Here is a 27,508-nt window from a genome sequence, read left to right on the forward strand (position 1 = left end):
CAACCCCGCCACCCAACCAACCCCAACCCCAACAGTAAGGTCCATCGCCAGGGACCCTCCCGACCTTTCGTCCTGCGGCCCCGAGCGCCCCTGGCGGGTTCCGCAGCCAACAAATGACAGGAGCGAAGGCAGCGACGGTGATACCATCTCCGTGACCTCCATTGACCCGCGATTATGATTAATGGGAAACACGGGGCGGGTTCCAGGAAGACAGGGTGGTGGTCGGGGTGGAGAGGGGTGGAGAGGGGTGGAGAGGGGAGGAGAGGGGAGGAGGGCGGGGCGCTGTTTTGCGCAGAGCTTTTTAGAGTCTGCACTTTCATGGGTCGCTTATGTGCGAAGATGGCAGAGTCGAGGAAAAAGCCGATCGAGTTGTCTCGACGCTCGACGCTGAAGAGTGTCCTCGTCTGCTGTTGCAGCGTCCACTGCATGCTTTATTTTCCTTCGTAATTACATGGCTTAATGACATAATCGCCCCGCTCGACGTTGCCCCCTTGCTTGGTGTATCACGATGGATGGTAGAACTTGGCATCCTCCACGAGAAGTGACTTAGATTATTGTTAATAGCGTTGCCTTCCCTGAAAGCGTAGTTAACTCATCTATTAATTTCCAAGCTTACTTATTCTTTCGGACTCGCTATTGCCTTTCTGCTTCTGAACTTTTTTTCTTATGTAAAGACCTTTGCCATAACGTGAGCTCAAAACATAGGTCTATGCGCCCTGTCATCTGCCATGGCAATGAATGTGAAGCACTTGATTTACTCACGTGTCTGAGTGTCATATTCCTACCTCTTCTGCGCTTCCTTTCCCCTTGCTCACTCTACCGTGGGTTTCCCCTCTTCCCGTTTCCGCCTCGTCATAGTTCGCATTCTCAGCATATGCGCAGCGGTTTGGCACGAATTCCTTTTTATGGCCGTTCCTTCATCACTTGGTCATTTCTCAGTTATGACTCTGTCTACCGTTTTGCCCCCATGAAGACCTTGTATAGATGGGCGTTTTCTTCTTACTCTTGTGGCTTCGTGATAAATGTACTTTCCGTTCATCAAAGCGCACCATACATGTGTCTCAGTACCAAGCCAACCCTTCTTTTCTGTCAGAATCACGGATGGGTCAACTCCTTCAATCGCTGACTTGCCCGTAGAATCCCGGATTGATTCCCTATACTTCTGTCCTGAAACATTGTGTTTTATTCTATTTTTTGGGAAAAGTTGAGAATCGGTTATTGTCTTAATATTTAATGACTTATTCCTCTATCATTTGTTTTAGAGGGTGCGACGCGTGCCTCCGTGAATAGGACTTCGAGGGAGACGCCATCTACCGTCCGCCTTCTTTCGCTCGACCGAGGGCGGCTCCGTCCACTATCCCCGCCGCCCCCACGCACCCCAAGGACAATACTCGCACCCACATATTCACCAAATATCTAAAATTAGCTGCGCCAGAAGCCGGGAGGGAAGGGAGGAGGAAAGAGGAGGCAGATGGAGAGGGGGATAGGATCAGCCTCACACCTCTGGTTTCGCTCACGATACCACACGATAGGGGAGGGGAGGGGAGGGGAGGGGAGGGCCAAGGGGAGTAGCTACGGAAAGAACGGAATGGGTGTGAGAGGCAAAGGCTCCAATATATGGGAAAGGGAAAAGTATAAAGAAGTAAAAATCAGTAAAAAAGGATACAGAACTGAGGAGTGGGGAGTTGCAGAATGCTTGATTCTAGCAGTTCCTGTCGTAGCGATTGCTCGGACAGACTGTCTTTGTGAGCGCAGCTCTACCACTAAACATCATTTCCTCCGTCGCCGCCTATACTCCCACAATCAGCCCCGTCTCTCCATCCAAACACCTCTTCGTCAGTTACATATTAGGAAAGTTAATTACGAAAAAGAAAAGATACATACATACATAATCACACACATACATAATTACATACATACATAATCACATACATACATATATGATCCGGTTTACCGTCACTAACTCCATTTGGTGACCCAGCATAAGAACAAACAAACATCCATATAAACATATAAATACATACACTGATATATACATATAGAAGATAAACTGCTTCCTGTGGCGTGAGCGAAAGATACATGTCAGGTGAGGCGCGGGTTCGCAGGAAGTTTATATGTAAAGACACATGCCTCATACTTCTTTCTATCTCGCATGTGTCTTCCTTCATCTTTTTTTCCAGGGAAAGGGGGGAATATGAGCTTAAGTAGCCTGACCCTAAGGACTCCCATTTTTCCTTCACTTTCCCTAATTAACTTAAAGCAAACAACGAAGAAAAATCACCAATTCACTAAATTGAAGAAGAAAAAAAAAACAATAGGGGAAAATGACCAAAGAGAAAACAGTTCCCACACAAACCTTTCTTTTCGAACTCGCATCCTCCCTCCCTCCCTCCCTCCCTCCTTCTCTCTCTTTCTATTCACATCCTCAAAACCTCTTCCTCGCGACCGCCTCCCATGCAAACACTCACACTGCCATCAGGCTTTCAGTTCAAGTCAACAATGCATCTCGAGCAGATCTCAAGGCCCTTCGTAGTGCGTTGGTCCGTAGTCCTCTTCGTCCGAGGAGGAACGATCTGCAAGGAACACTGGACGAGCGCGATATGGCAGCTCTCACACCTGCCACAACCGGGACCATACAAGAGGCGGCAGCTATTTACGAGCGAACGCACAGAGACGCTGGAGACGCTCCTAGGCGGCGGGGAAAGAGAGCGGCCTTGCGAATAAACGTTTTCCGAGCAAGTCACCTGCGAAACGTTTCTCCTCTCTCTTCCAGGAAGAAAAAATGTGCGCACGACCGGCAGAGGAGGGGAGGGGGAGAGGGGAGATTTGAGAGAGAGAAGAGGAGAGAGGAGAGAGGAGAGAGGAGAGAGGAGAGAGGAGAGAGGAGAGAGGAGAGAGGAGAGAGAGAGAGAGAGAGAGAGAGAGAGAGAGAGAGAGAGGAGAGAGGAGAGAGGAGAGAGGAGAGAGGAGAGAGGAGAGAGGAGAGAGGAGAGAGGAGAGAGGAGAGAGGAGAGAGAAGAGAGGAGAGAGGAGAGAGGAGAGAGGAGAGAGGAGAGAGGAGAGAGGAGAGAGGAGAGAGGAGAGAGGAGAGAGGAGAGAGAAGAGAGAAGAGAGAAGAGAGAGGAGAGAGGAGAGAGGAGAGAGAGGAGGAGGAAGGAGGGTGGGCGGATGGGAAAGCTCACAAAGGAGGCGGGCCAACGTAAGAGCATGTGAAGCTCCTCACAGTAAATTACTTTCTCTTGAGGTGTGCACACGTCTTTTGACCGGGTTAATTGAAAATCTGCTTCCGGAGACGTGGCTCTCTCGCGATACAATCATCCCCCACAATGCGCCGCAACACAAGCCTGCGTTCACATGCATCTCAAGACCATTCCTCTCTCCACACACACACACACACACACACACACACACACACACACACACACACACACACACACACACACACACACACACACACACACACACACACACACACACACACACACACACACACACACACACACACACACACACACACACACACACACACACACACACACACACACACACACACACACACACACACACACACACACAGAGCCATTTAAGTCTACAACTCACTCCCTGCACGGGGTGAGGCGGTGTGTGTGTGCCTGTCTGTCCGCACCTGCGCTCGCACCAGGGCCAGGGTCAGGGCCATCGGTCTCCGGAAGCCACGTGAGCAAAGACACTTGAAACATCCGGCCCGAGCCCCGCCCACCACCGTCCATTGCGAACAAACAACGGTTGTGGCCGCGAGAGGCGCGCACTGAACCTTCGCAACATTAATGCGCCTTATGATGGCAACGATATTGCGACGTTCCATGACACTAAAACGAAACTTATGGCAAGATGCCACAACGCTTGCGACGATCCGCGGCGGCAAAACGTTATTGCCAACTAAGGACCACAAACTTAGGAAGTGTGTCAGCTGCGATGTCAGTCGCAGTGTCAGCTGGGGGGATGGAGGATCCGCGGAGCTTGCACTTCCGCACTCGAGTGTGGAGGCATGGGCTCGCCCGCGCACGCACTTTCCGATCTCAAGCACTCCTGCCGCCATGGTTGTTAAGCTGACAAAGTGTTTCTGTACCGTTTACCGTGATAGTAACGTCGGATATTACCAACTTGGTTCAGATCTTCTGCAAAAAAAGCTCGAGGGGATCGGAAGTGCAATGCCGTTGCACAAACGCATACTCACACTTGAACTGCAATCTCACACCCAAACTAGACACTCGCAGACAGACACGTCAAGAAAAGTCAAAAGAGAATAATGCGCTACGTTGCACCCTCAGCCTCAGTCCACATACTGACGTTGCATTACTTGAAATATCTAAAAGTTGCTGTCGAAAATAAGTAGCCACAACACTGCATGACGACAAAAATCATGCATTGGAGCCGACACTCTCATGGCACAGGAACCACCTCGAGAACACGGTCCGCCCGAGATCCCTTGGACGCGGCTCCCACGCTGATCATTAGCCTCGGCCTGACCTCGTAATCCTAGCAACAGTATCCTTGGCCAGATGTCCTCAAGCCGCTCCTGCAACGCTTGCACATTTCTCCACAGGACTTACCACATGTAGCCATAATAACAATACACTTACGCGCCAGACAAACCCTTCCTATCAAAGCTAACCGCAAGCACAAGTTCGCCCCAAATAAACACACGAGCGCAATTGCCGATCAGCTGTCAAGGAAGGTTAAAGAAGCACAAAAGGATCACGTTGTCCTGCGGTCGCCAGTAACACATATCAGGTGGCGTCGGCAAGGAGGAAGTGGTGGCGGGGGAGGAGGAGGAGGAGGGGGGGGGGACAGCTCTCACACGCACTCATATAGCCTGCCTGTCTGTCTGTCTGTCTGTCTGTCTGTCTGACTCGCTGTTTATGTTTAAGTGTGTGAATGTTAACGCGCGAGCGTTGGTGATTGAGTATGACTGACTGACTGACTGACTGTGTCTGACTGTGTCTGACTGTCTGTCTGTGACTGACTGTGTCTGACTGTGTCTGACTGCTTGTCCGTCCGCCTCCCCCGCGGCCGTGCTCTTTCCATACCCCCTCCCGTCTCATCAAGTAAGCAGTCATGTAAAATGCAGCTCCTTGTCGCAGCGAATGGTTGCGAGGCGGGCGGGCGCTGTGAACGATTGGAAGGCCTGGCCAATCTCTCGCCGCCTGAGATGTGCGCATTCGCCACGGCTCTGTCATGACCGCATGGGGCGTTCCCTGACCCCTTGTTCTTCCAGCATTTTTGGCTTTTTTGTGCGGATGGAGTTCTGGGGTCAACAACACTCGGATTTAGTAGCATCCATTTATCCGATCACGAATTCAACTTTTTTTTTTCTTTTAAATATCTCCGCAATATATTTCATCTCCATCTTCCACGACTCCACACGAGAGCAAATAAGCGAATTTCCAGCCCGGCCGCCCCCCCCCCCGCTCCATCATATGAGCCCAACGGTAAACACTATTGACTCGAGTCAACAGCTAACTGGCTTGAAGTTGCAGGAGATGCAATGGCCTGGTTCCGACTCACTCGCACATCCACTCTGGCTCCACCTTTGACGGCCGCTCGTTGGATCCGAGAGGCGCATTTTTCCTTCGCTTCCTTCAGCCTCTTCTTTCCTTCTACCGTGTCATGGCCACTGAAGTAGTATTCCCGGATACTTGCGAAGAGCTCGACTTTGTTGGCAAGCTCTGTTCACATTCCAAACGCACTCATAGCGCCATGATAGTGACGCATCGCATGGCGTCCCTTTACGTCATGCTGGAAGTAGCTGCCTCTGCCCATTGCAAATCGGGGGCCGGACTTCTGTCTTGTCTTCGGCGACGGGGGGCGACAAGGAAGCTAAATGGTGTGGGATAGGAAAAGGAGAGGGAGGAGAGGGAGATAGAGGGAGAGGGAGAGAGTGGGAGGGAGGGAGAGAGTGGGAGGGAGGGAGTGAGGGAATGAGAGAGAGAGAGAGAGAGAGAGAGAGAGAGAGAGAGAGAGAGAGAGAGAGAGGGAGAGAGAGAGGGAGAGGGAGGGAGGGAGAGAGGGAGAGGAGAGAGGGAGAGGAGAGGAGAGAGAGGGGAGGAGAGGAGAGAGAGAGAGAGAGAGAGGAGAGAGAGAGAGAGAGGGAGAGAGAGAGAGAGAGAGAGAGAGAGAGAGAGAGAGAGAGAGAGAGAGAGAGAGAGAGAGAGAAAGAAAGAGAGAGAGAGAAAGAAAGAGAGAGAGAGAAAGAAAGAGAGAGAGAGAAAGAGAGAGAGAGAGAAAGAGAGAGAGAGAAAAAGAGAGAGAGAGAAAAAGAGAGAGAGAGAGAGAGAGAAAGAGATGAAGGAGAGAAATGAAGAAGAGGAATGAAGGAATGAGATGAAGGACTGGGATGAAGGCGAGGGTGAGGCGAGGGCGAGGGCGAGGAGAGCAGGGCGGCCACAGGGCGGTCGTGCCGCAGCCTGGCCACCCCTTGTCCCAGCCTCATCCAACCGCACACAAAAAATCCCTCTTGTCTATCACAAAGTGTGATGGCTGAGAGACACAGTCTGAGGTAGTGATAATGCAAAGTCGATGAAAGCGACATCAAGTATAACTATCAAAATCAACAATAAATTCAATTAAATACACGCTTCCTTCACGATTACAGGGAAGTTGCATATGTGTGATGGCAAAACCCTTCCAAAGATAGGTTTTCAAGGCAAAGTGTCCCCTGTAGAGAGAGAAAAGGATCAACTCAAACGAATATTTCACGCCGTCCCTCGTGGCACGACCCGCAGGGCCAACTCAATATGGAGTCGAAAGAGCAAAAAATATCTACCGAAGGCCGTTCAACAGATATATGAATCGACAAAAAAGGTCAGTGGATGGAAGTCAGGATACCTCCACCTACCAGACATTACCAATGGACGCCCATAGAGGTGGTTTTGACCCTTCGCCACGCACGGCTGGGTCCTCCGCGAGCCTCTGGGGGGCCCGCCATGCAAGGGGCATGGGGCATGGCGTTGCAGCTTGCGTTGAGAGTGAGCCATGGCATTTGGGCCACAGTGAGGCGTGGTGTGACCAGAGCCACTTCCTCGCCACCTGCCGCCTCGCCCACAGCAGTCAACCCCGCCACTAATGCTGCTAATAGACGATGACACTCATTCTGGCCGTGTGGTGAAAGAAGTCAAGCCGCTGTGTCAAGCACAAAGAGTATTCTTACCAAGCATCTGACTACCTTGCGTCTGTCCTAGGTCTTCCTCAGTCTGACCTTGGCTAGAAACGGCGAAATATGTTAGCCAATCACCGGTAACTAAATCCTTGGTGTTATTTAAGAGGAAGAGGCGCGGTGGCCAATGGAAGGAAAGCAGAGAGGAACGCACAGAGAAGTCATTAATGGAAACGAAAAATGGGAACGGCGAGGGTGTGAAAGGACAAGAACAACATCACACTAAACGACATGCAGTCTATGGATGCAGGGCGAGACTTGGCCGTTTACAGGCTCTTCCCAGAGTATGACACTCACCCTCCGAGCGCAATTCTCCAGGATGATGTACACGTTTGCATCGTCCTCGAAGTAGTGATGAAAGCGGACGACGTGCCGGTGGCGCAGGTGCCGATGGACCTCGATCTCGCGGGCGATCTGTTCAAAAGAAAAACAAAAAACACGTTAGTGGAAGGCTTAGACAAAAAGAATCTGCTACGCATTAGTTTGGTCAGCAGCAGAGAGTACATTTCGCTAATCAAATGCAAATCACACGCCAGAACCATTAATAATAAAGGGCAAAAGTAAGCCATACAATGCGTCATATAGAGGCTAGAACCCTCTTCAAGGTAACATGAAACGACTCCATCTAACACGTGCACGTGACCCTATGCTGTCATGTCACGTCACGTCACGGCAGCTGGTAAGGCCGCGCTGCTGCTACTTTACATAACACGTCACCGCCAAACGCGGAGCAGACTCTCTCTCCCGCCGGAAGCCTACACAACCGAACGTAAACACGACGGGACTTAATTACCTCTTCTTCCTCACGAGACCCAGGCCGCACGCCAGAAATAGATCGTGGGTGAGCTTTTAACATGCGTAGTCTTACGCTAAAAAATAGCAGTAAAAACAACTCCTTACACATTACGGAATGAAGACAAACACACAACAGCGCTCAGAAGAATGCAAGCACATGGGCGTTTTCGTCGGGAACACACGCATCTGCCAGCATCATGCATAAGAGACTCCTTCACTCGCTGTTCGTGATACGGGCCTCACGGGCAGAAGAGCTGCATCCTCACTCCGTGCCCACGGACACAAGTGCAACGAAGCCCTCCACCACCTGTCAGTGTGCAGCATTCAAGCAAGCCGTGGGTGGCGGGCGAGGTCACACTAAGAGAAGGTGCCACCTCGGCTCTGGGCGGAGTACCTTCGACTGGCGCCCACGGCAAACGACCCAGACCTGCGCACTTCGCACCATTCCCCGCCCCGTTGCACGGAAACGGCTCGCGACTTGCACTGCACGAGTCATAGCGCTCAAAATATATCCGTCGCCAACAAGGTACTCATACCTTGGTTATCAACAGGTGCGCGCATTAAAATAGATATAATCCCGCCCACTCCTACACGCACATACACATACACACATACACATATGTATCCACACATATACAAGGTCAGTTAGTAGGCATCTGCACTTGATTAACACAATCAGCAGTAAGCCCGGAGACCAGGGGAAGCCAAGCACCGCTGCGCCCTCTTGCAAGAGGCTTTAACTTCTCCCTTCATTGAAAGTCGAAACCCACAAACTGGACGAGGACAATTAGCGCTGCCGGGAGGCGAACCCACGTCACGTAAGGGCAGAGCGAGCCCACGCTTAGGATTCCGCACATTGAGGGAGGGAGGGAGGGAGGAGGAGAAAGAGGTGGAAGGAGGAGGAGCATGAGGAGGAGAATGAGTAAGAGGAGGAGAAGAGGGAGGAGGAGGAGGAGGAGGAGGAGGAGGAGGAGGAGGTGAAGAAGGAGGAGAAGAATAAGAAGGAGGAGGTGAAGAAGGAGGAGAAGAATACGAAGGAGAAGGTGAAGAAGGAGGAGAAGAATACGAAGGAGAAGGTGAAGAAGGAGGAGAAGAATAAGAAAGAAAAGGAGAAGCAAGAGGAGCTGTAAAGGGAAAGCACACCCCTTCCTGCGTCCTCTCTCCTCCTTAGGTGTCTCGTCGGTGCTTCAGATTTGGTTTATCGCCGCTCCTTGACCCCCCCCCCAGCACCACCCCCACGAAAATGACCGACACTGCTGTTACAAAAAATAGAAAAAAATTAAAAAAACTGACTTTATAACATTCCACAGCCAGAGGTTCGGCCCGTGACCCGGAACAACTACACGGCAAAGAAAGGAAAAGTAAGCCAAGCGAATTCCAGCCAGTGGGAGTCGGCCCAAGAGAAAACGAGAGTGGGGCGTTCCTCCCTCCCTCCCAGACGCTGCCTGACTCAGCGTTCCCACAGCCACTCAGGGGGAACTCGCGTATCCTTCGAGGCGTCGCACATATCTCGGGGACGCCTACACTGGGAGCGCTTCTTTCCGGACCGGTCAAAGTTAGCAGGAATACCTCTTGCTAAGCGTGCTCTTCCAGGGTGGGGCGTGGATCATAGCCTATAGAATACATGTAGGATATGTGATAAGCTACGCATTGTCTGTAATCACTGGGAACTGGATGAGTGGATGAGTCAACGGTAGGGGTGGGACCTCTGCCAAGCGAGGCACCTACTGAACAAAACTAAAGACGACCATCTTTGGTTGAATCATGTGGGCGTGTCGTGAGCGACGAGGGATAAGAGCACCGGGGTCAAAGACTTTTTGATGATAAATAAATTATTTCGCAACGCTTCCTTTTCGTAAGCACTTATATGTCTAATGTAGTAAGGTACACTTGGTATGTATTATCTGTTTGCGCTACATTTTGAATCGCGAATATTAATATCAACATCATGAGGCTGCTTCTGTGACTGACGGAAATCCGGAAGATCACGATGTCTTACAAATGTTACGGTGTTATTAACAAAATTCCCTGTTAATATTCTCGCCCATCTTGTATGAAGACGAAGTGGAGTTTGATCCAGGTATTACGCACAAATCTCTTTCCTGTAACCTCTCTCATTTGACTGTTTCAGCATTTATCCTATGCGCTATTTCATGCACTTATGACATTCATCACGTGACTCATTTCGCTACTGGCTTTAAACCCAATGTATATTTCATGCTATAAGACGTTACTCAAACATGCAGCTATACATCACCTACTCACAGCACGAGCCTTGCACCCCAGATAACGCATCATTCCTCAGCAAGCGACATTAATTTCGCACAGAACTTGCGAAGCGTCAGGACTCTCGCATCCCCCCATCCCCCATCCCCCACCCCCAAGTAGTAATCCCCTGGCACTAGCATAATTAAGACGAGGTCGTTCTAGAAGACATCCCTCGCTCCCGAACAAAGGCCCCTGGATATCTTGAATCTCGCACTCAGCATTCATACCAACGACTTGTTATGACAACTAATTGCATCTAAGTGGCGCCCTGTGGATGAGGTCGTCCGGCGAATACACGATCAAGAGGCTGCAAGGGGGTCACGGCTCTGCCTCGTTTGGCGCTGGGACACTCGTCTTTACTCGCAACCCTATGAACAGTTGCAAATATCGGTTTATCCTCTTGCAAAGGAGTGACCGAGAGAGATAAAAAAGGGCATTTACTAACTACGACAGTCTGCCAAACAAGAGGAAAGCGACGGCTTCTCCTATAAACCCAGTCGAATTCGTACCTTGGCTATAAAAAAAAATATTTCCGCCATGTGAGAGAATAAGCGGGAACCGAGTAACCAAAAATACACTTGCACACAAAAAAAGAAAAGATATCCTCATATATAAAGGTCCACAGCATCCTCGGTGCGACGAGAACACCCAGTTCTGAAATAATTATCCTCCATACTATCCCTAGATCTCCACACGCTGGCTTGGTCTTACAGTTCTAATTGATAGCACCCCCGCCCCCAAGCCAAAACGAACAAGCCACGAGGTGTGCCTACAGAGTTACAAGACTACTTTTACCTTAATCTAATCAAATCTTGGCTTTAACACGAAGATAACTTCTATCAGCGTGACCTAGAGAAACAAAGAAAGATAATAAGCAGTCATCTCAGTACTCAAAAATGTAGAAACAAAATACCAAACAACCACACCACCCCAATCTCAACACCCAGCCTCTCACCCTCACCGCGCCCCTCATACTACCAGCCAGCCTCATGTCCCTCACCAGTGGTATCTATCCAGCACGACCGTCACTCGCGCCCATTGGAATCTCATATACCTCCTCCAGCGTCATAAACTGGCCGAAATAAGCGTCGCCGGAGGACATCGCAGTGTCGAGCGAATCATAAGCTTAGATATTCGTTCTTTTCATGCGGCTAAAGGGAAACGCGAGCGAGTCTATCAGTACAGCAGTAATGATAACTATGACGATGATAAAGCAGTAATGATAACTATGACGTTGATAACAACCAATGTAACTATCATTAATAATACTAACATTAAGAACGACAATACGTATAAACTATCTAAAATAAATCGCACTCCAAAGCATCATAGCAATAATCTATGTGATTCCGCAACGAAAGGCCGACAAATGAAAATGAATATAAGAAAAAATAATACATGACAAGAAGAGAATCGACGCCAATAGAGGAGATGTACAGGAAGAACACAAGGCTGTCTGACGCTGACCAAGACTGAACACACTGGGGAGGGGGAGGGGGAGGGGGGAGGGGAGGGGTAAGAGAGCCACTGGACACCGTGATGGATAAAAGGTAGACAAGGACCACTCAAACGCGCGTGTAGATGAATGTAAATATATGAGGGAGTACAATGGGGGTGGTATTGGGGGAGGGGGGTTGGGGAAGGGAGAAGGGGAGGGGAAGGAGAAGGGAGAGCGGGAGGGAGAGGAGGAGGGAGAGCGGCAGTGAGGGCGGGAATGGGAGCGGGTGTGGGAATGGGTGGTTGAGGGTACAGGGGCGCAGGGAGGGGGGGGGGGGGTCGAGTGGCTGATGGCCTGACGGGGGGTCGAAGCACAACCGAGACTGACAAAAAGGGAAGCCCATGAGAAATTCCCTCCATACGTATCAAGTTTGGGTTCACAATACAAAATAATCTGCTTCAACATTATACAGCTGTAGCCTGCTGAAATCAATTAATAATTGTGATTGCAATGAGAATATAATAAAACATAAAAAGGGTGTTGACTATGAAACAAAAAACTTTCCCACTCTCTCACACTTCCCTCTTTCTCCCCTATGGCGGAAAGGGAGTGGGAGTGGTAATGGGAGTAGGAGTAAGAAGTAAGGAGAAAGAGAGGGAGAGGGAGACGGGGAGAGAGAGAGAGAGAGAGAGAGAGAGAGAGAGAGAGAGAGAGAGAGAGAGAGAGAGAGAGAGAGAGAGAGAGAGAGAGAGAGAGAGAGAGAGAGAGAGAGAGAGGGAGAAGGGAGAAGGAGGCGCAAGCGGTGTGCAGGAAGACTGGGGTTATCCCTTCTTAATGTGGGTATTGTGTTACCTTTGATAACCATCCAGCCAACCTTCCATTGTCCTCCATCCCGCCCCGCACACAGCATCCCTCTCCAGCACAATTACTATCAGCCCGTCGTCCGTGCTGCTATCACGACCGCATAACCGCAGTTGAATGAATGGGGAATTCGGTGTGATTCGCAACAACAACAAGCCCATGAAGGGACTCGCCTCTGTCCCTGCGTCTCTCTCTTACCTTATCCTTTTGAGATGTATGTAATCACTTGTCTCAGTAAACTCGTCAAAGTCAAAAGTCTCTCCCTGTCTCTCCCGTAGCCGCTCGTCTCGATAAACTTGGTCAAAAAGTCGCTACTCTCCTCCCCTATCTGTGTCTGTTTCTACCTCCTTTTCTTGATTTCTCTCTCTCTCTCTCTCCGTTTCCCTCCCTCTGTTTTTTCTTCCTCCCTCTACCACTTTCTCTCTGTCCCTCTTCGTCTTTCCTTCTGTCCCTCTTCCTCTTCTTCTTTCCCTCCCTTTCCCTTCCTCTTTCCCTCCCTTTCCCTTCCTCTTTCCCCCCCTTTCCCTTCCTCTTTCCCCCCTTTCCCTTCCTCGTTCCCTCCCTTTCCCTTCCTCGTTCCCTCCCTTTCCCTTCCTCGTTCCCTCCCTTTTCCTTCCTCGTTCCCTCCCTTTCCCTTCCTCTTTCCCTCCCTTTCCCTTCCTCTTTCTCTCCATTTCCCTTCCTCTTTCCCTCCATTTCCCTTCCTCTTTCCCTCCATTTCCCTTCCTCTTCTTCTTTCCCTCCATTTCCCTTCCTCTTCTTCTTTCCCTCCATTTCCCTTCCTCTTCTTCTTTCCCTCCATTTCCCTTCCTCTTCTTCTTTCCCTCCCTTTCCCTTCCTCTTTCCCTCCATTTCCCTTCCTCTTTCCCTCCATTTCCCTTCCTCTTTCCCTCCCTTTCCCTTCCATTTCCCTTCCTCTTCTTCTTTCCCTCCCTTTCCCTTCCTCTTTCCTTCCCTTTCCCTCCCTTTCCCTTCCTCTTCCTCTTCTGTTCCCTAACTGCGCGCGTGTGTCCGTTCCCTCTGCTCACCCTGCAATGCCACGAGATTTACATAACTGTATAATTTATCTCAAGCCGAGGATTTATGGAGCTTTCTAAGCGAGCATTCAAGGTTTATTTTTTTCCTTTCCTTTGTCTTACTTTCACGAGAAAAATATATTTTAAAAGATAAATCATATTTCCACAAAATACTCTTTAGTACAATTTCCTCCTGAAATAGGAATCGCATGTGTTGGTTCACCTGCGATGACAGTGTCATGTAACATCTGTGTCATGATTCAATGCGGCACGTCATCCCCATCTAAAGGTCCCAGTTCACTTTCACCGGAATTACTTTTTCTTTATCACCTCTCTCTCTCTCTCTCTCTCTCTCTCTCTCTCTCTCTCTCTCTCTCTCTCTCTCTCCCTCAAACTCTCATCTTCTATCTCTCTTCTCGCATCTCTGCTCTCTCTCTCTCTCTCTCTCTCTCTCTCTCTCTCTCTCTCTCTCTCTCTCTCTCTCTCTCTCTCTCTCTCTCTCTCTCTCTCTCTCTCTCTTTTCTTTATACTTCCAGGTCCCTCCTTATCTACCGACGTTTCCCTTTCTCCCTTCCTCCTCCTCTACATCCCTCTTTGTCCCTCGTCCGTTCGTTCCCTCCCTCGCTTCTCTCTCAAATCGGCCCTCCACCCCCGCCCTGCAAGCGGGAGCTGGATACGCCCGTAGCCTCTCGCATTTCCAGAGGCTTGGGCCGCGCGACACACGACCTCGAGTCCCCTCGAATTTTCCTCTCCTCGAAGCGATCAACGACCAGCAAGCACACTTGTCCCAGATAACTTAATGGCTCTGCTCGTAATAATCAATACAATGGCATTGGGCATCTGTCTCTTCCTCTCCTTTTTTCTTTTTCTCTTTCGCCCTTGCCCTTTCCCTCTCCCTCTCCCTCTCCCTCTCCGTCCCCCTTTCTCTCCATTTCTCTCTGTCTATACCCATCAATCTCTCTTTCCCTCACCTCTTCTGTCGTCTTCTTCCCCTCTCCTCTCTTCTCCTCCGTCCTCAGCCTCGTCCTCTCTCTTTCCCTCCTCCTATCTACCCATCTACCACGACCGCGGAACGCACAGCCACATCTCCAGACTCAAGAGTGGCAACTGTTCTGGCCCTTAACCACATCTCGGTCGACGTTCTCATTTATATACAGCGATTACACCGGAAGCAAACACAATTTCTAAATAAAACAAAGCACAGAAAATAGACCAGAGAGATGTTTCTTCGCCTCTACTGGACAAAAAAAGGGACAGACGAAATAGATAGTGGGAAAAGGCAGAGAGGAGAGAGGAGAGAGAGCGAGCGAGAAGAGGCAAAAGAAAGTGGCACTAAGAACATTTGAAGGAAGGGAAGCGCAAAACCGGAAGTTGGTGGAAGACGGAGCCTCCGGAGGAAAGAGGCAGACCGCGCCGAAGTGATCCGCGTCGCATAAGGGGGCTCTTGGTAAACGAAGGAATTGATATGCATAACCAAACCTTAGCTTTCCACTCCACGTTTATCAGGCAGCACAATCTCTTAGGCCGCGCTCACCTGCCACATTCAAATTACTTTAGCAGACGCTCGAAGAGATGAGAGAGAAACAGAGATAGAGGAAGGGAGAAGGGGAGGGAGGGAGGGAGGGAGAGGGAGAGGGAGAGGGAGAGGGAGAGGGAGAGGGAGGGAGGGAGAGAGAGAGAGGGAGAGGGAGAGAGAGAGAGGGAGGGAGAGAGGGGGAGAGGAAGCTCTTCCCCCCCGGCGGGAGAGGGAGAGAAGGGGAGAGGAAGAGAGATAGATAGATAGATAGAGAGAGAGGGGGGGGGGGAGGAGGGAGAGAGGGGGGGGGAGGAGGGAGAGAGGGAGAGAGGGAGAGAGAGAGAGAGAGAGAGAGAGGGAGAGAGGGGGAGAGAGGGGGAGAGAGAGGGAGAGAGAGGGAGAGGGGGAGTGAGAGCAGTAGAGTGTTTTTCCACATAAATCATGAGTGACGTAATAGCCACAAATAGACGTTAGTCCGTGCCGCCCTTCGTACCTTAGTTATGTTAGTTATTATTCATCTTTCCGTTTTTCAACAACAACAACAACAACAACAACCACCACCTTACGCACATCCCGTGATGGCAGTGAAATTGCCTTAATTACTAATTAAGGCCGTCATTTCCATCTCCAGTCCTCTCCCCTTTCCTTGCTGTGCCGGGGATCACTACAGAGACAGAGGGGGGGGGGTGCGGAAAGGTGGACAGGTAGAGAGGTAAATAAAAGTGCCAATTAATATCCTTATCAATCCGCAGGCCGCCTCCTTCCAATCCAGTGGCGGGTCGGTCGCCTCAAACGTGAGGCAAGCGCCGAGGAGAACAAGAGGAGAGGAGGAGAGCAGGAGGAGAGCAGGAGGAGAGCTGGAAAACAGGAGGAGAACAGGAGGAGAACAGGAGGAGAACAGGAGGAGAACAGGAGGTGAGCAGGAGGAGACAGAAGGGGGGCGCGATGGCGGAAACAGCCAGCGAGAGGGGAAGGCGGGAGGCACAGGGAGGCCCAATCGTGGACTTCACAGTAACACCAGTGATAGCAACACAAATAACTGAGACGATAATAATAACAGTAAAATAGCAAGACCAGTTAAGATAACGCAAGAAAAAGGGAAGACGGCAGCAACATGTGTAGGAAGAATAAAAAGACAAGGAAATAAGCTACAGAAGAAGGTGTTAAGATAAAGAGGGAGAAACAAGGACAAGGAGAAATAAAAGGCACACGCGGATGAAACCAAAGAAGAGAGATATGGAAGTGGCAAGACGAGGAAAACAGAGAAGAGGAATCAAAAGAAAAAAAATGATAGAATCGGAAGTTGTTCTGTCACCTGCTCCTTCCTCCACCGTCCCTTTCCTCTTCCCCTCCTTTCCTTTTCCCCTTCCCCTACTTCACCTCCTAATCCTTCACCTACCCATTTACCGCGCACCCCTTCCTTCTTAGGCTGATGTTCCGCGTGCTCTGTCTACATCCCCTTTTCCCCTCTCCCCTTCCCCTTCCCCTTCCCCTGCCTCAATCTCTGCCCCTACATCTCTCCGTTCCCTAAGCCGTGCCTCTCGCCTCCAAGCCAGGACAGGTAGGGGCGTAGCGCCGCCCCGCCCACTTCCAAATACGTCCAGTATGCAGACCGAGCTGATGGTGTAAAGTGACGGGCTGGCCGCTATAACCACCTGTAACCACGACCCTCTCGCTGGTCCTACACCCACACCCCGCCCACACTTGCCCAAACGATGCACGATGCACTCTCGCACGCCCAGGGAACACCCTTGCGCCATTCTCATCCTGGATTGTACTTGAACAAAGGCTTGAGATCGGTGACACTTAGGGAGGTGCTCTCTTCTCTTTTCTGTCGGTCTCTCTCTCCCTCTGCCTTTCTCTCTCCCCCCCCCCCCCCATCTCTCTCTCTCTCTCTCTCTCTCTCTCTCTCTCTCTCTCTCTCTCTCTCTCTCTCTCTCTCTCTCTCTCTCTTTCTCTCCTCCCATATCTCTCTCTCTCTCCTCCTATGTCCGTCTGTCTGTCTGTCTCTCTCAGTCTGCCCCCCCCCCCATCTCTCTCTCTCTTTCTCTGCCTCCGTCTCTCCCCCCCATCTCTCTCTCTCTCGGCCTCTGTCTCTCCCCCCATCTCTCTCTCTCTCTCTCGGCAGTTATATGTGCAGACAATTCACTAGAAAGGCTAGATTTGCACAGGAATGTACAATGTCCGCGAAGGTGTCTCGATAATATAGGAAGAAAAAAAAAGCGGGGATGGAGAAAGAAGCAGCAAATAAGGCAAGCCGAGCCCCAGAGCCCCCCTCCCCCTAAGAGGTGAAGGAAAAATAGAGTAAGCATGAGGGAGAATAACTGAGAGACGCCACTTGGAAGTCCCCCCCCCCCAAAAAAAAAAAAATAAATAAATAAAAAAAATCATAATAATAAAATAATAATAAAATAAAAACTAATATAAAAAAATCCCCAAGATTCCCCAAATGCCTGTCACCGCCGCACAGAAGGCTCCGACCCAACGCGCGATCATTCTCAGTTCCGAGAAAGGGTCCGCTGTGCAATGCTCACTGTCAACTCCAAGCAGACAGACTCCAATTCGCAAGCGCCCCCCCCCCCCCGGCACCAACAAGGAACCTAACTTACCTCTCCCCCCTCCCCCCCCCTCTCCCCACACGCTCACCGGGCGGCCTCCCTCTCCCAACCTAAAACTAATAAAGCAGACAGTGTTGCCGACACGCAAGCGCCATGGATATTCGCCAGCGCCACATTAATTACATGAGCACGACATGCCCGACGTGTTATTATCATCAGCATAAAGAAAACGAACGAGAGTTAAAAGACTGAAAATAAGGCAACGAGGAATTGGTTCGAGGTCCGAGGCAGCGGGACGAGGTAGCAAAGGGATGCATGCCCCAGGGATGTGCCACCACGAGCACGCACGCAGGCCCGCATGCACGCACGCACGCACGCCACAGGCACGCACGTGGGCCGGCCATCGGGGCGTCTCTGTTCAGACGGGCAGACACGCAACTATGACTCAGGCGTAGAGGTGAGAGTGGTGACGCCAGGGTGTCCGCCCAACCCGCCGAGGGCGAGTTCACTGCCACAGGAAGACTCATGTGCCCTCTAGCGGAACTACCCGCAAGGTTGTCAGCGCCATGCATTGCATTCACAGATAACAACAGTCGTTTTTTTCCAGAAACGCACATATAAATATCTCGTATGAAGGTGTACCCACAATGAACAGAGGGACGACCGAAATCCTAACTACAAAACCGGCCAAAACAAGTAAAGCAGCCTCGAGAAACAAACACGAAACAAAGAGGCTGGACCAACAGCCCTTCACCGCCGCGACCCAACATCAGGACAACAACAAAGGCTTGACAAACAACTACACAACGAACCCCGCGAGCCGCAAGTGGCTGTCACACCTGCCGACAGAGCGCTCGCCGGCCAAGAGATCCGCCGAAGGGGCTGGCCGAAGGGGGCTGGCCGAAGGGGCTGGCCAGCTGAGATGCCAAAGAGCAGGGCACAACAGGCCAGGCGGAAGCAGCGGGGTGGAGAGATAAAGGAAGGAGGGAGAGTGAGAGGAAGAAAATGGAAGAAGAGGAGGAAGAAGAGGAGGATGAGAGAAGAAGGGCAGGATGAGAGAAGAAGGAGAGGATCTGAGGAAGAAGGAGAGGATCTGAGGAAGAAGGAGAGGATCTGAGGAAGGAGAGGATCTGAGGAAGAAGGAGAGGATCTGAGGAAGGGGAGAGGAGAGGAAGGGGGGGATGGGAAGGAGGGGATGATGAGAGGAGGAGAATAGAAAGGGAGAAGGGGAAGAGAAAGGGAGGAGATGAAGAGAAAGGGAGGAGATGAAGAGAAAGGGAGGAGATGAAGAGAAAGGGAGGAGGGGAAGAGAAAGGGATGAGGGGAAGAGAAAGGGATGAGAGGAAGACAAAGGGAGGGGGGGAAGAGAAAGGGAGGAGGGGGAGAAAGAAAGGGAGGGGGAAAGAAAGAGAGGAGGGGGAGAGAAAGGGAGGAATGTGGGAGGAATGGAGATGGCACGGAAGGGGGAAGAGTACGAGGAAGGGAGGGGCAGGGAGAGAGTAAAGGAAAGGGAAGTGATGTGAGGGACGATAGAGCCATACTATATGTGCAGCAAGGCCCAGGTTTCTTTCGCATTATTTTTTAAATTATTTAATCTTGACACATTTTTCTGCAGCATAACCTGTATGAGATGAAATAAACTAATCAAATTATGTTATGCTGAAAATACATTGTACATTAATTCCAAACCAGACCACGAATGGCGCCCTGCCTTCCCCGCCTGCCGTGATCTCTGACCAATTCAAATGCATCGATCACACTCCAGTTATGTGCTGGATTTTAGCTCTTAATTAATGACTGCATATTCCCATGCGACTGCGTATAACTATAGAGGTAACTGTAGAGACAGACAAGCATACAGTTCCAGGTCATTATACATAAATTCTGACATGGTGGCAAACGTGAAAGAATAAAACGAGACTGTAAGACAGGCGGGACGAAGGAGAGAGCAAAGTCAAGGCGGAACAGAGGTGAGAGGAGGGAAGGGCGAAGAGAGAGAGTGGTACAGAAAGGAAGAATAAAGAGAAGAGGAAGAAAAGGAAGAAACGAAAGACGGAAGGAAGGGGGGAAGCCGGCAGCACCAACCACGGTTTATCCTGGCCCCGGACACGAGTGGCAGGTGCTTGGAGTCCGTGGGCCCTCTAGTGCCACAAGAGCGTCTGGGAACAAGTACTTGACGCTCAGTACCGTAATGGGGGCAAGAGTGGGTGCAGCTAAGGGTCGGATGCTACAGGTAGACGCTCAGCGCAGACGAATACAAAGGGAGAGAGGAGAAAGGGAGAGAGGAGAAAGCGAGTGTGAAACGGGGTTCAAGCAGACGAGCAAATAAAACACTCCTGGACCAACGATAAAGGGGAGAGGAAAAAAAATCCTTTAGAAGCCATGCTTGCACATATAGGTTTCTTTCGTTTTCGAGCAAACCCAAAAACAGCAGCCAACGGTAACAAATGTAAGGGAAGGCAAACAAAGCGAGTGTTGCAGACCCCAGTAACATTTGACAAGGCTTCCAGTCCAACCCCTCCATTGCAAACATCTATACTAATTGCCTCCTCATTGACAAACATGATAGCACATCATCTCATTTACGATTCACGAATGAAGAATATTAGAGGAATAAAGAGATGGAGAAGAGAGCTGGAAAACGAAAATTGAAATTTAAATGTGGGGGGAAAAATAAGAAAGATCTATAGCTTGTAAACTGGCGAAGGCGGAGGAAGGTTAACGATATATAAACAGGGAGTGATTCTTGTAGTGAAAGCTAAGTGGACGATACTTCCTGCCCCCTCTACCCTTACTCCCACTGTTTATCACATCTATTTGACCTCTATTCATTCAAACACATATCCTACATAAAAGCAAAAACGACACCGAGTGGTATATTTAGTGAAATAACCATACGTCAACCATACATCTAACACGGACCGTCTGACCTTGAAACTTCGCTGCTTTTCTAACCCTTGACTCTGGCCGTGAGACTAATAAGGTTGACCTTCCTGCTAAGGATTCGCACAAGAGGAGCCACTTGAGCGCACTCACATGGCCATAGGCACACACGAAACAAACTAAGAAGCAAACGGAGAAGTAAACCCCACAATGAAAGTGGATATTTGTATGGACAACAAATACATTTCATATAATCTCACACAAATCTCACAGGAAATGTGTGCAGATGTATACATATACAGAAACACACAAAAGCGAATGAAACATGTCAAACCTAAACAGAAGAAGCAGAACAAAAAGAGTTAAAATGAAGTCAAGACCCGTACGCGCAACCCGCACGCCTGCCACACTGGCCGGATATTCTCACTCCATTGCGCGTGAACTGTCGGCACCGCAGATCACCAGCTGGCGGAGAAGAAGGTCTTGCATGACCAACAGTTCCACTGACCTCATTTCCCCCCTTTGGGACACAGCGGTGGTTCCCAACGACCTGTCTACACAAACACCTGCGCCAGCATTTGTACCCACACCTGTGAAGCACAACCAGGTCACACAAACACGTAAAATGAGGGTGACGTAAAAAACTAAATTCGGACCACTAAGTGAGTAGTGCGAAAAATACTTCTGTAGTAACATTTGCAGCAGGTCCTACTTTCCTGTGGAGTAGGGGCTGGTGCTGGCTGTGAAACTGCTGACGATGATACTGAAGCACGCGCCGAAGCGAGTGCTGAGTCCGGTACTGCAATGAGTGCTGATGTTGAAGCAGATACTGAGGCCGGTTTTGCGGCTGGTGCTGACACCGCTACCGAAGCTAGCACTGACGCTGGTTCTGAAACTAGCGCCGGGGCAGGAGCTAGTATGTCTGGCTGCATTAGTTTTTCCAAGTATGAGGAATTCTCTCCCGTCGTTAAGGTGAGGTGGTGTGATGGGGTTCCGCGAGGGAAGAAGAACTGCCTCTTGTTTCTTCAGCGATTTATTTTTTTCTGTCTATCGGTTGAAGTGGTGGGGGGAGGGGGGAAGGGGGGAGCCACAACTCTCACTGAGCTGCCTTCTACAACTCCCTTAGCTAAAACGAAGTACCACAAGGCACATTAACCTAAACACGATGTGAAATTTCTTTTTGTAAAGTAATGTACGAATATATCATCTTCAAATAAGAGAAAGAATATATAAAAGGAAAAAAAAGAAAATTATTTTTCATGGGTTCCCGGAGCTCGAGTATAACGCCCCATTACCGCCGCACGAATCCTCCCCGACACGTGTTCAACAGGCCCCCCCCCCCCCCCCCCCCCCCCCCCCCCCCCCCCCCCCCCCCCCCCCCCCCCCCCCCCCCCCCCCCCCCCCCCCCCCCCCCCGTGCGAAACACACACCAAATGCGACATTTGTTTGGCCTTCAGGAATCTGTCGCTCATTTCAGCAGCACCCTCTCCCCCCCCCCCCCTCCCCTGCCGAGCCTGCCCCTGTCGAGAGCAGTGGTCCGTTTGAGTCACGTCGAGGTCGTTCCCCGGCGGTAACGACGTCGCTAAGCGGTGGAGACGAGGCTGCTGACGGAGTGTCAACGCCCATTTGCTGGTATGGCGACAACTGCCGCCGCCGCCGCCGCCGGCCATTCCGACACGGAAGGCCTAAGCGTCTGAGCTCATCTCTTCCTAATGGCGAAAAGTCTTTGTTGGTGTACTCAGCGGCTCTCTTCCTTTTCTGCTCCTCTGGTCCCCCTTTCGTTTCCCGCCGAAGCTATACAGTCGTGCCCTTTACTCGAAATGGCTACGCTAGATTCGAGAGCACGCAGCCCGCATTTCGATCCTCTTTTATCAAATCGAAGATATCAGCCTCGGACTAATGACAACTTCGCACATTTATTTCCTTTCGCATTTTTATGGTTCCTGATGATTTGTGTGTGCGTACAAGGTAAACAAACAAAATTCAAATGTGTCAAAATAACGAGATTTCTATTTGGCTTCCGGGTGTCGGACAAAGGCTTTTACAAAGCACTCCGCGATTCCACTGAAAAGGGGGCTATAAGGCAGGTAACCGAAATATTATTAGTCAATTCCAACACGTTCTAAGCACCATGATCGTGCATGATGACGAACCCTCGCCATGACTAACACATTTATGTTCGTAAACTCACATTTCACAGCCACGCCTGGAAACCTTCATCGGACGCCCTCGCTGTCAAGGAGTCCGTCCCACGGCCCGGCCTGTTCTCAACCACGCTGAGGCATCGACGCGTTCACACGACCCCCCCCCCCTCCCCCTGCGGCCCGTCGATGAGTTTTCAATTACGCTGTGCTTGGAAATCTCTCTATATAGCTTAACACTAAAAGTCGGAAGCAGAATTTCAGTCAAGTAATCGTATTTGAACATTTGGGATGGGAATTAAGCAAGTTGCAGCGGGACACTCATCAGGGTCTGGTCAGCCGCGCGATCACCACCTCAGAATCAGAAGCACGATCGGCTCGTGCACATCGCCTGTCTCCTCACCGTCAAATGTAATTACATGAAGCAACAAGTGGCATTGAAAAGATGTAGAAAAAAGTCTGCATCATCAACAAGTTGACAAGTCACATAAGAATGGCGAGTTGACCCCCGATGTCGTTAAAAACCGTGTCCACGTAAATTAAAAACACGCACATGTCCAAGCACGCGTGCGCGCACAGACACACCGCCACACACGCACAAACACGCACACACTATTATCAAGTTACTTACGTGTCGGAAACGGCGTCTGTATGGCTCCAATGTAGCAGACCAAAAACACGTACCTGCGGGGGAAAATGACAACCATTAGTCGACTATAAGACTTTAAAGAGGCTGCGTTATAATACAAAGCTATGTTAACGGCCCATAACCCCGACTTCTGGTAAAACAACGGCCCTTTGATCTTTTCCAAGAGGGGTAATCGAGGGGAGAAGGGAAGGGGAACGGTGGGTGAGACACAATGCGCTTTGCCGGAGGTAATGTTCCTACATGCAAGCACATGCATTTATGGAAATATTTCTGGTATGTGATACTAATTACTATTGCACCCATATGACCGACATCACATTTAACAATCACAAAAAATAGCTAATCAGACTCATAAGTCATTCCGAATTAAATCAAACTGAAATAAAACAATGCTCATAACGACTCGCTGTTCCACCCGTGTACCTCGCCGCCAGTCGGGGCAGCCTACCCCCTCCCCCCATCCCCCCAAAGATAGAGAGCGAGGGAGGCCAAAAACTCATTAGCAAGCAGAATAAGTCATTTGTAAGCGTCGTACCATCTTCAAGAATCCCCCCCCCACCCCACCCCCAATACAGCCGGCTACCCCCCTACAACCAGATACAATTACAATTGTATAAACACAACAGGCAAACATTTACACACACGTACACACATGAACATGCACGTATCCACGACAGGGGAGGAAGAAAGGGGCATGGAGAAAAGGTGAGGGGTAAACAGGAGGAGAGAGAATCTGCGACGAAAAGTGGAGAAGGGAGAAGAAAGGAGGGAGATAGAACAGCCTAAAAAAAAAACAAAGGAAAACTAGAGTCTCCGAATAGCCTGCACTAACTCTCCTGCAAATTGTTTGTGCGAATAACTTTCCTTTCCGAAGCCGCTCGAGCGCAGGTACACTACGAAGCTCCGAAGCCCCTCCAACCACGCTAGCAGTTTGCGTGCGTTACGGGTTGCGCACGAGTGACAGCAGTCCGGTCACGGTCTCTTGCACCAGCTGGTCGGTTGCCATGCCCCCCCCCCCTCCCTTCTTTATTAGCTTGATCGGATTTACAGGAACCGAGCTCAAGCAGGCACAGATGGACTCCCGCACGCACGGATGCCGCACGTCAGGAGGCCCCCGCCGGGATGGATGAACCCCTCGCAGTGAATAATTACGATCGTGACAGCTCATTTAGACTCGGCCGCAAACAGCTGTTTCACTTTCGTCCCTCGTTTAAAGGCCTGGCGTTCATTCCCAGCCCCCAGGCACGCCCATCTCCCGTCTTCCGTTTTTTTATTCTTTCTTTTCCTCCTCTTTTCTGACTTGTCGCCATCTCTCTCTTACGTTCTTCTATTTCTCATCCTATTTAATTCTCATCCACCTTCAGCGTTTTTCCAATGATATATAATTTATTTTTTCTTTTCCCCTTTTTCCTTTCTTTTTCTAATTCCCTTCTTTCGCGTCTTAATGCGGGTTCGCAGCATCTTGAGCCACCGTACACTTCACGAAAAGCCCTTCTTCCCTTCTAGAAGAGCCTCGCGCAGCAGCGACCTATCTCCAGGAGTGGCAGTGAGCGCCGCGGGAACTTACTTGAGTAAATCGCCCGTGAGTCTTGATATCCCCCCCCCCCGCCGCCCCCTCCAACACTCGCATTGACAGATGGCGCTCCGGGGGGATCCCGTGCCCTTCCCTCGGCTCCGGGAAGACTGTACAGGTGCAGTAGGCTAGCCACCTACAGGACTTGTGTGCCGAGGGACGCAGACAGGCCAGCCAGCTGCTGTTCCTGCTCAAGCTTTCGCGATCCATCGCCAAACTCTTTTTTTTTAGTGTCCATTTAACCCTTTCCCCTCTCCGTACCCAATTTTATGTCGGTGGGTGGCGGAGTTCCCGCTCTTGCCACCGCCCGCGCCTCTGCTCCTCTCTCATCCCTCACCGGCACATTGGCAGACGGAAAAAAAAGTTGCGAGCGATTTCATCTGATGCTTCGATTCCTTTTCTCGACATTTTTCGATCCTTACTTTACTTTCACTCCCTCCCCCCCTCTCCCTCCCCATTCTTTCGCCCTGCCTTCCTCTTCCATCTCCTCCGCTCCCCTCTCTCCTTCATCCCCCCTCCCTCCCTCCCTCCCTCTTCCCTTCGCTGTCTGCCACCAGTCTGCCAAGGCATAAATTCCCGTCACTCCTCACCCTCGCTTCCATTATTGGTTATCTCCCCTCGCCAAACCCCTTTCTCCCCCTCTGTTATTCCCGCCATGAAACATTATTGGCTCAGTTGTCGCGCATGGCTTTCCCTCGAACCCGTGCAAAAATGTCAAAATAATTTACACTTTCGGGAGGGAGACCAGAGTTACATCAACGACCAGGCCCTTTTTCCCACGCTTAATTTTTCTCGATTTTTCTCGATTTTTCTCGTCTTTTACAGTTTATCTTCCTGGCGTGCAACTTTTATATATCAGCGATTCTACATTTTTTTCTCCTTTTTGTTTGTCACGTACGTGTCATTATATGCACATACATATACATACATACATGCACATACATACAGACACACAAACACACACACACACACATATTTACACTTCCCTCTTTTCTGCTCTTCTCACTTGCTGTTTATCCTTTCGTAGTTGTCCACCGTCAACAGTCCTCGCCCCCCTCCCCCTCCGCCCCCTGCCATCCCTGCACAAAAGCGCGCACAGGATGTTATCATTGTTATCAACACTATAACTTGAGCGCGACGCCGAATTATCATGGCAGGGCCTCGCGGGAGATAGCGGCGGCTCCTTGGCGCTCCCAGCTCGCCTCGCCGCGCCCCTGGAAGCACTGATAAGGCCTTCGCTCCAACTGGAAGGATACACAGAGGAAACCCCACTTGCCAGATTACGCGAATTGCTGCGGTTTCCTTATCGCACTCCCACTCTCACTCCCACTCCTACTCCTCCTCCTACTCCCCTCAACCCCCCCACTCTCCTTTATCGGCTCTAGCTCCTCCACCTCCTCCTCCTCCTCCTCCTCCCCCTCCTCTCCTCTCCTCTCCTCTCCTCTCCTCTCCTCCTCCTTCTTCTTCTTTCTCTTGGAATTACAGGCTGCATGACCGTCTGAACATTCCATACAAAGCACTTCATGAATTATCATTCATAATCGCATATACCCAAAGCACCCCAGAAAGCCACTCTTATCCTTGCTTCACGAAACTGTTATGACCCCTCTCCCCCCCCCCCTCTCGCCCATATCAACACAATTAGGTCCCCGTCCACACCTAAGGGCCCTCTTCATCCGCAAACCCTAACTCCACTTAAGTACGGCCCAGAGATAACCGAGGGGCGGCGAAGGGGAGGAGGGGGAGGAGGGGGAGGAGGGGGAGGAGGAGGAGGAGGAGGAGGAGGAGGAGGAGGAGGAGGAGGAGGAGAAGTCGGGACAGCGAGACCGGTGTTGCAGAAGCGCAAGGCAGGGTGACAGAACCGAGGGGAGAAGGGGGTAGGGGGGCGGGGTATAAAGAGGAGGAGGAGGAGGGAGAGGAGAGGAGAGGAGGAGGAGGAGGAGGAGGAGGAGGAGGAGGAACAGGAGGAGGAAGGGAAGGGGAAGGTGAAGGGAGAGAAAGAGGAGAAGGAGGGAGAGGGGAGGGTAGGAGGAGGAGGAAGAGAAGAGGGGAAGGAGACTGTGGGACATGATAAATGACCATTTCCAGCGACCGAAAGTCGAAGCGAGGATAAATCAAGACGATAAGAAATAGAAAAAAATAAAATAAAATAAAAAATGGCACGGCCGACTCGGCGTCTAGGAGCTATTATGGCTGGCAGTGAAGAGTGACAGGAAAGGGAAGCGAGGGTGAGAAATAGGCATCATGCTTCAGGATGGAGGAAGGGGAGGGGGAGGAGGATCAACTATGAACAATAATCATTTTAATTTGATGACCTTGTTATTTCTATCTTATTCGATGCATTCCAATGGACACTTTAAAACGACACACGTACGAACGCACGACACAAGAAAAAAGAACAGAATAGAACCAATACGATAGCATTAAGCAGTAGATCATCCTCTTTTTTCCCCGCCCTTCACTTTTCTTTCTGTTCCCGTAAAACATAACTCTCTCCACGATCAAAAGACAGGAGACAGCTGACGACACTGACAGCTGATGCCCCAGCTGATGGCACGCCCCTCCCTACCTGACGCTTTCGACGAGTCGCCATTCAGCTTACATGCTCACTTTCG

The 27,508-nt window shown here is 50.5% G+C and overlaps 1 protein-coding gene across 1 annotated transcript in view; it reads right to left on the minus strand.

Moving 5' to 3' along the window:
• The window catches only part of LOC122258850 (serine/threonine-protein kinase PLK1), a 191,510-nt gene that overhangs the window by 12,612 nt on the left and 151,390 nt on the right, over nt 1-27,508 (minus strand). Inside the window, exon 3 of the mRNA XM_043025102.2 lies at nt 7,493-7,609. Coding sequence (XP_042881036.1) covers nt 7,493-7,609 — 117 coding nt within the window. The remainder of the gene's footprint in view (nt 1-7,492; nt 7,610-27,508) is intronic.

The sequence above is a fragment of the Penaeus japonicus genome, unplaced genomic scaffold, assembly GCF_977035675.1.
Source record: "Penaeus japonicus unplaced genomic scaffold, GWHDUDI00000001_assembly GWHDUDI00000014, whole genome shotgun sequence".
In the NCBI taxonomy this organism is placed as follows: Eukaryota; Metazoa; Arthropoda; class Malacostraca; order Decapoda; family Penaeidae; genus Penaeus; species Penaeus japonicus.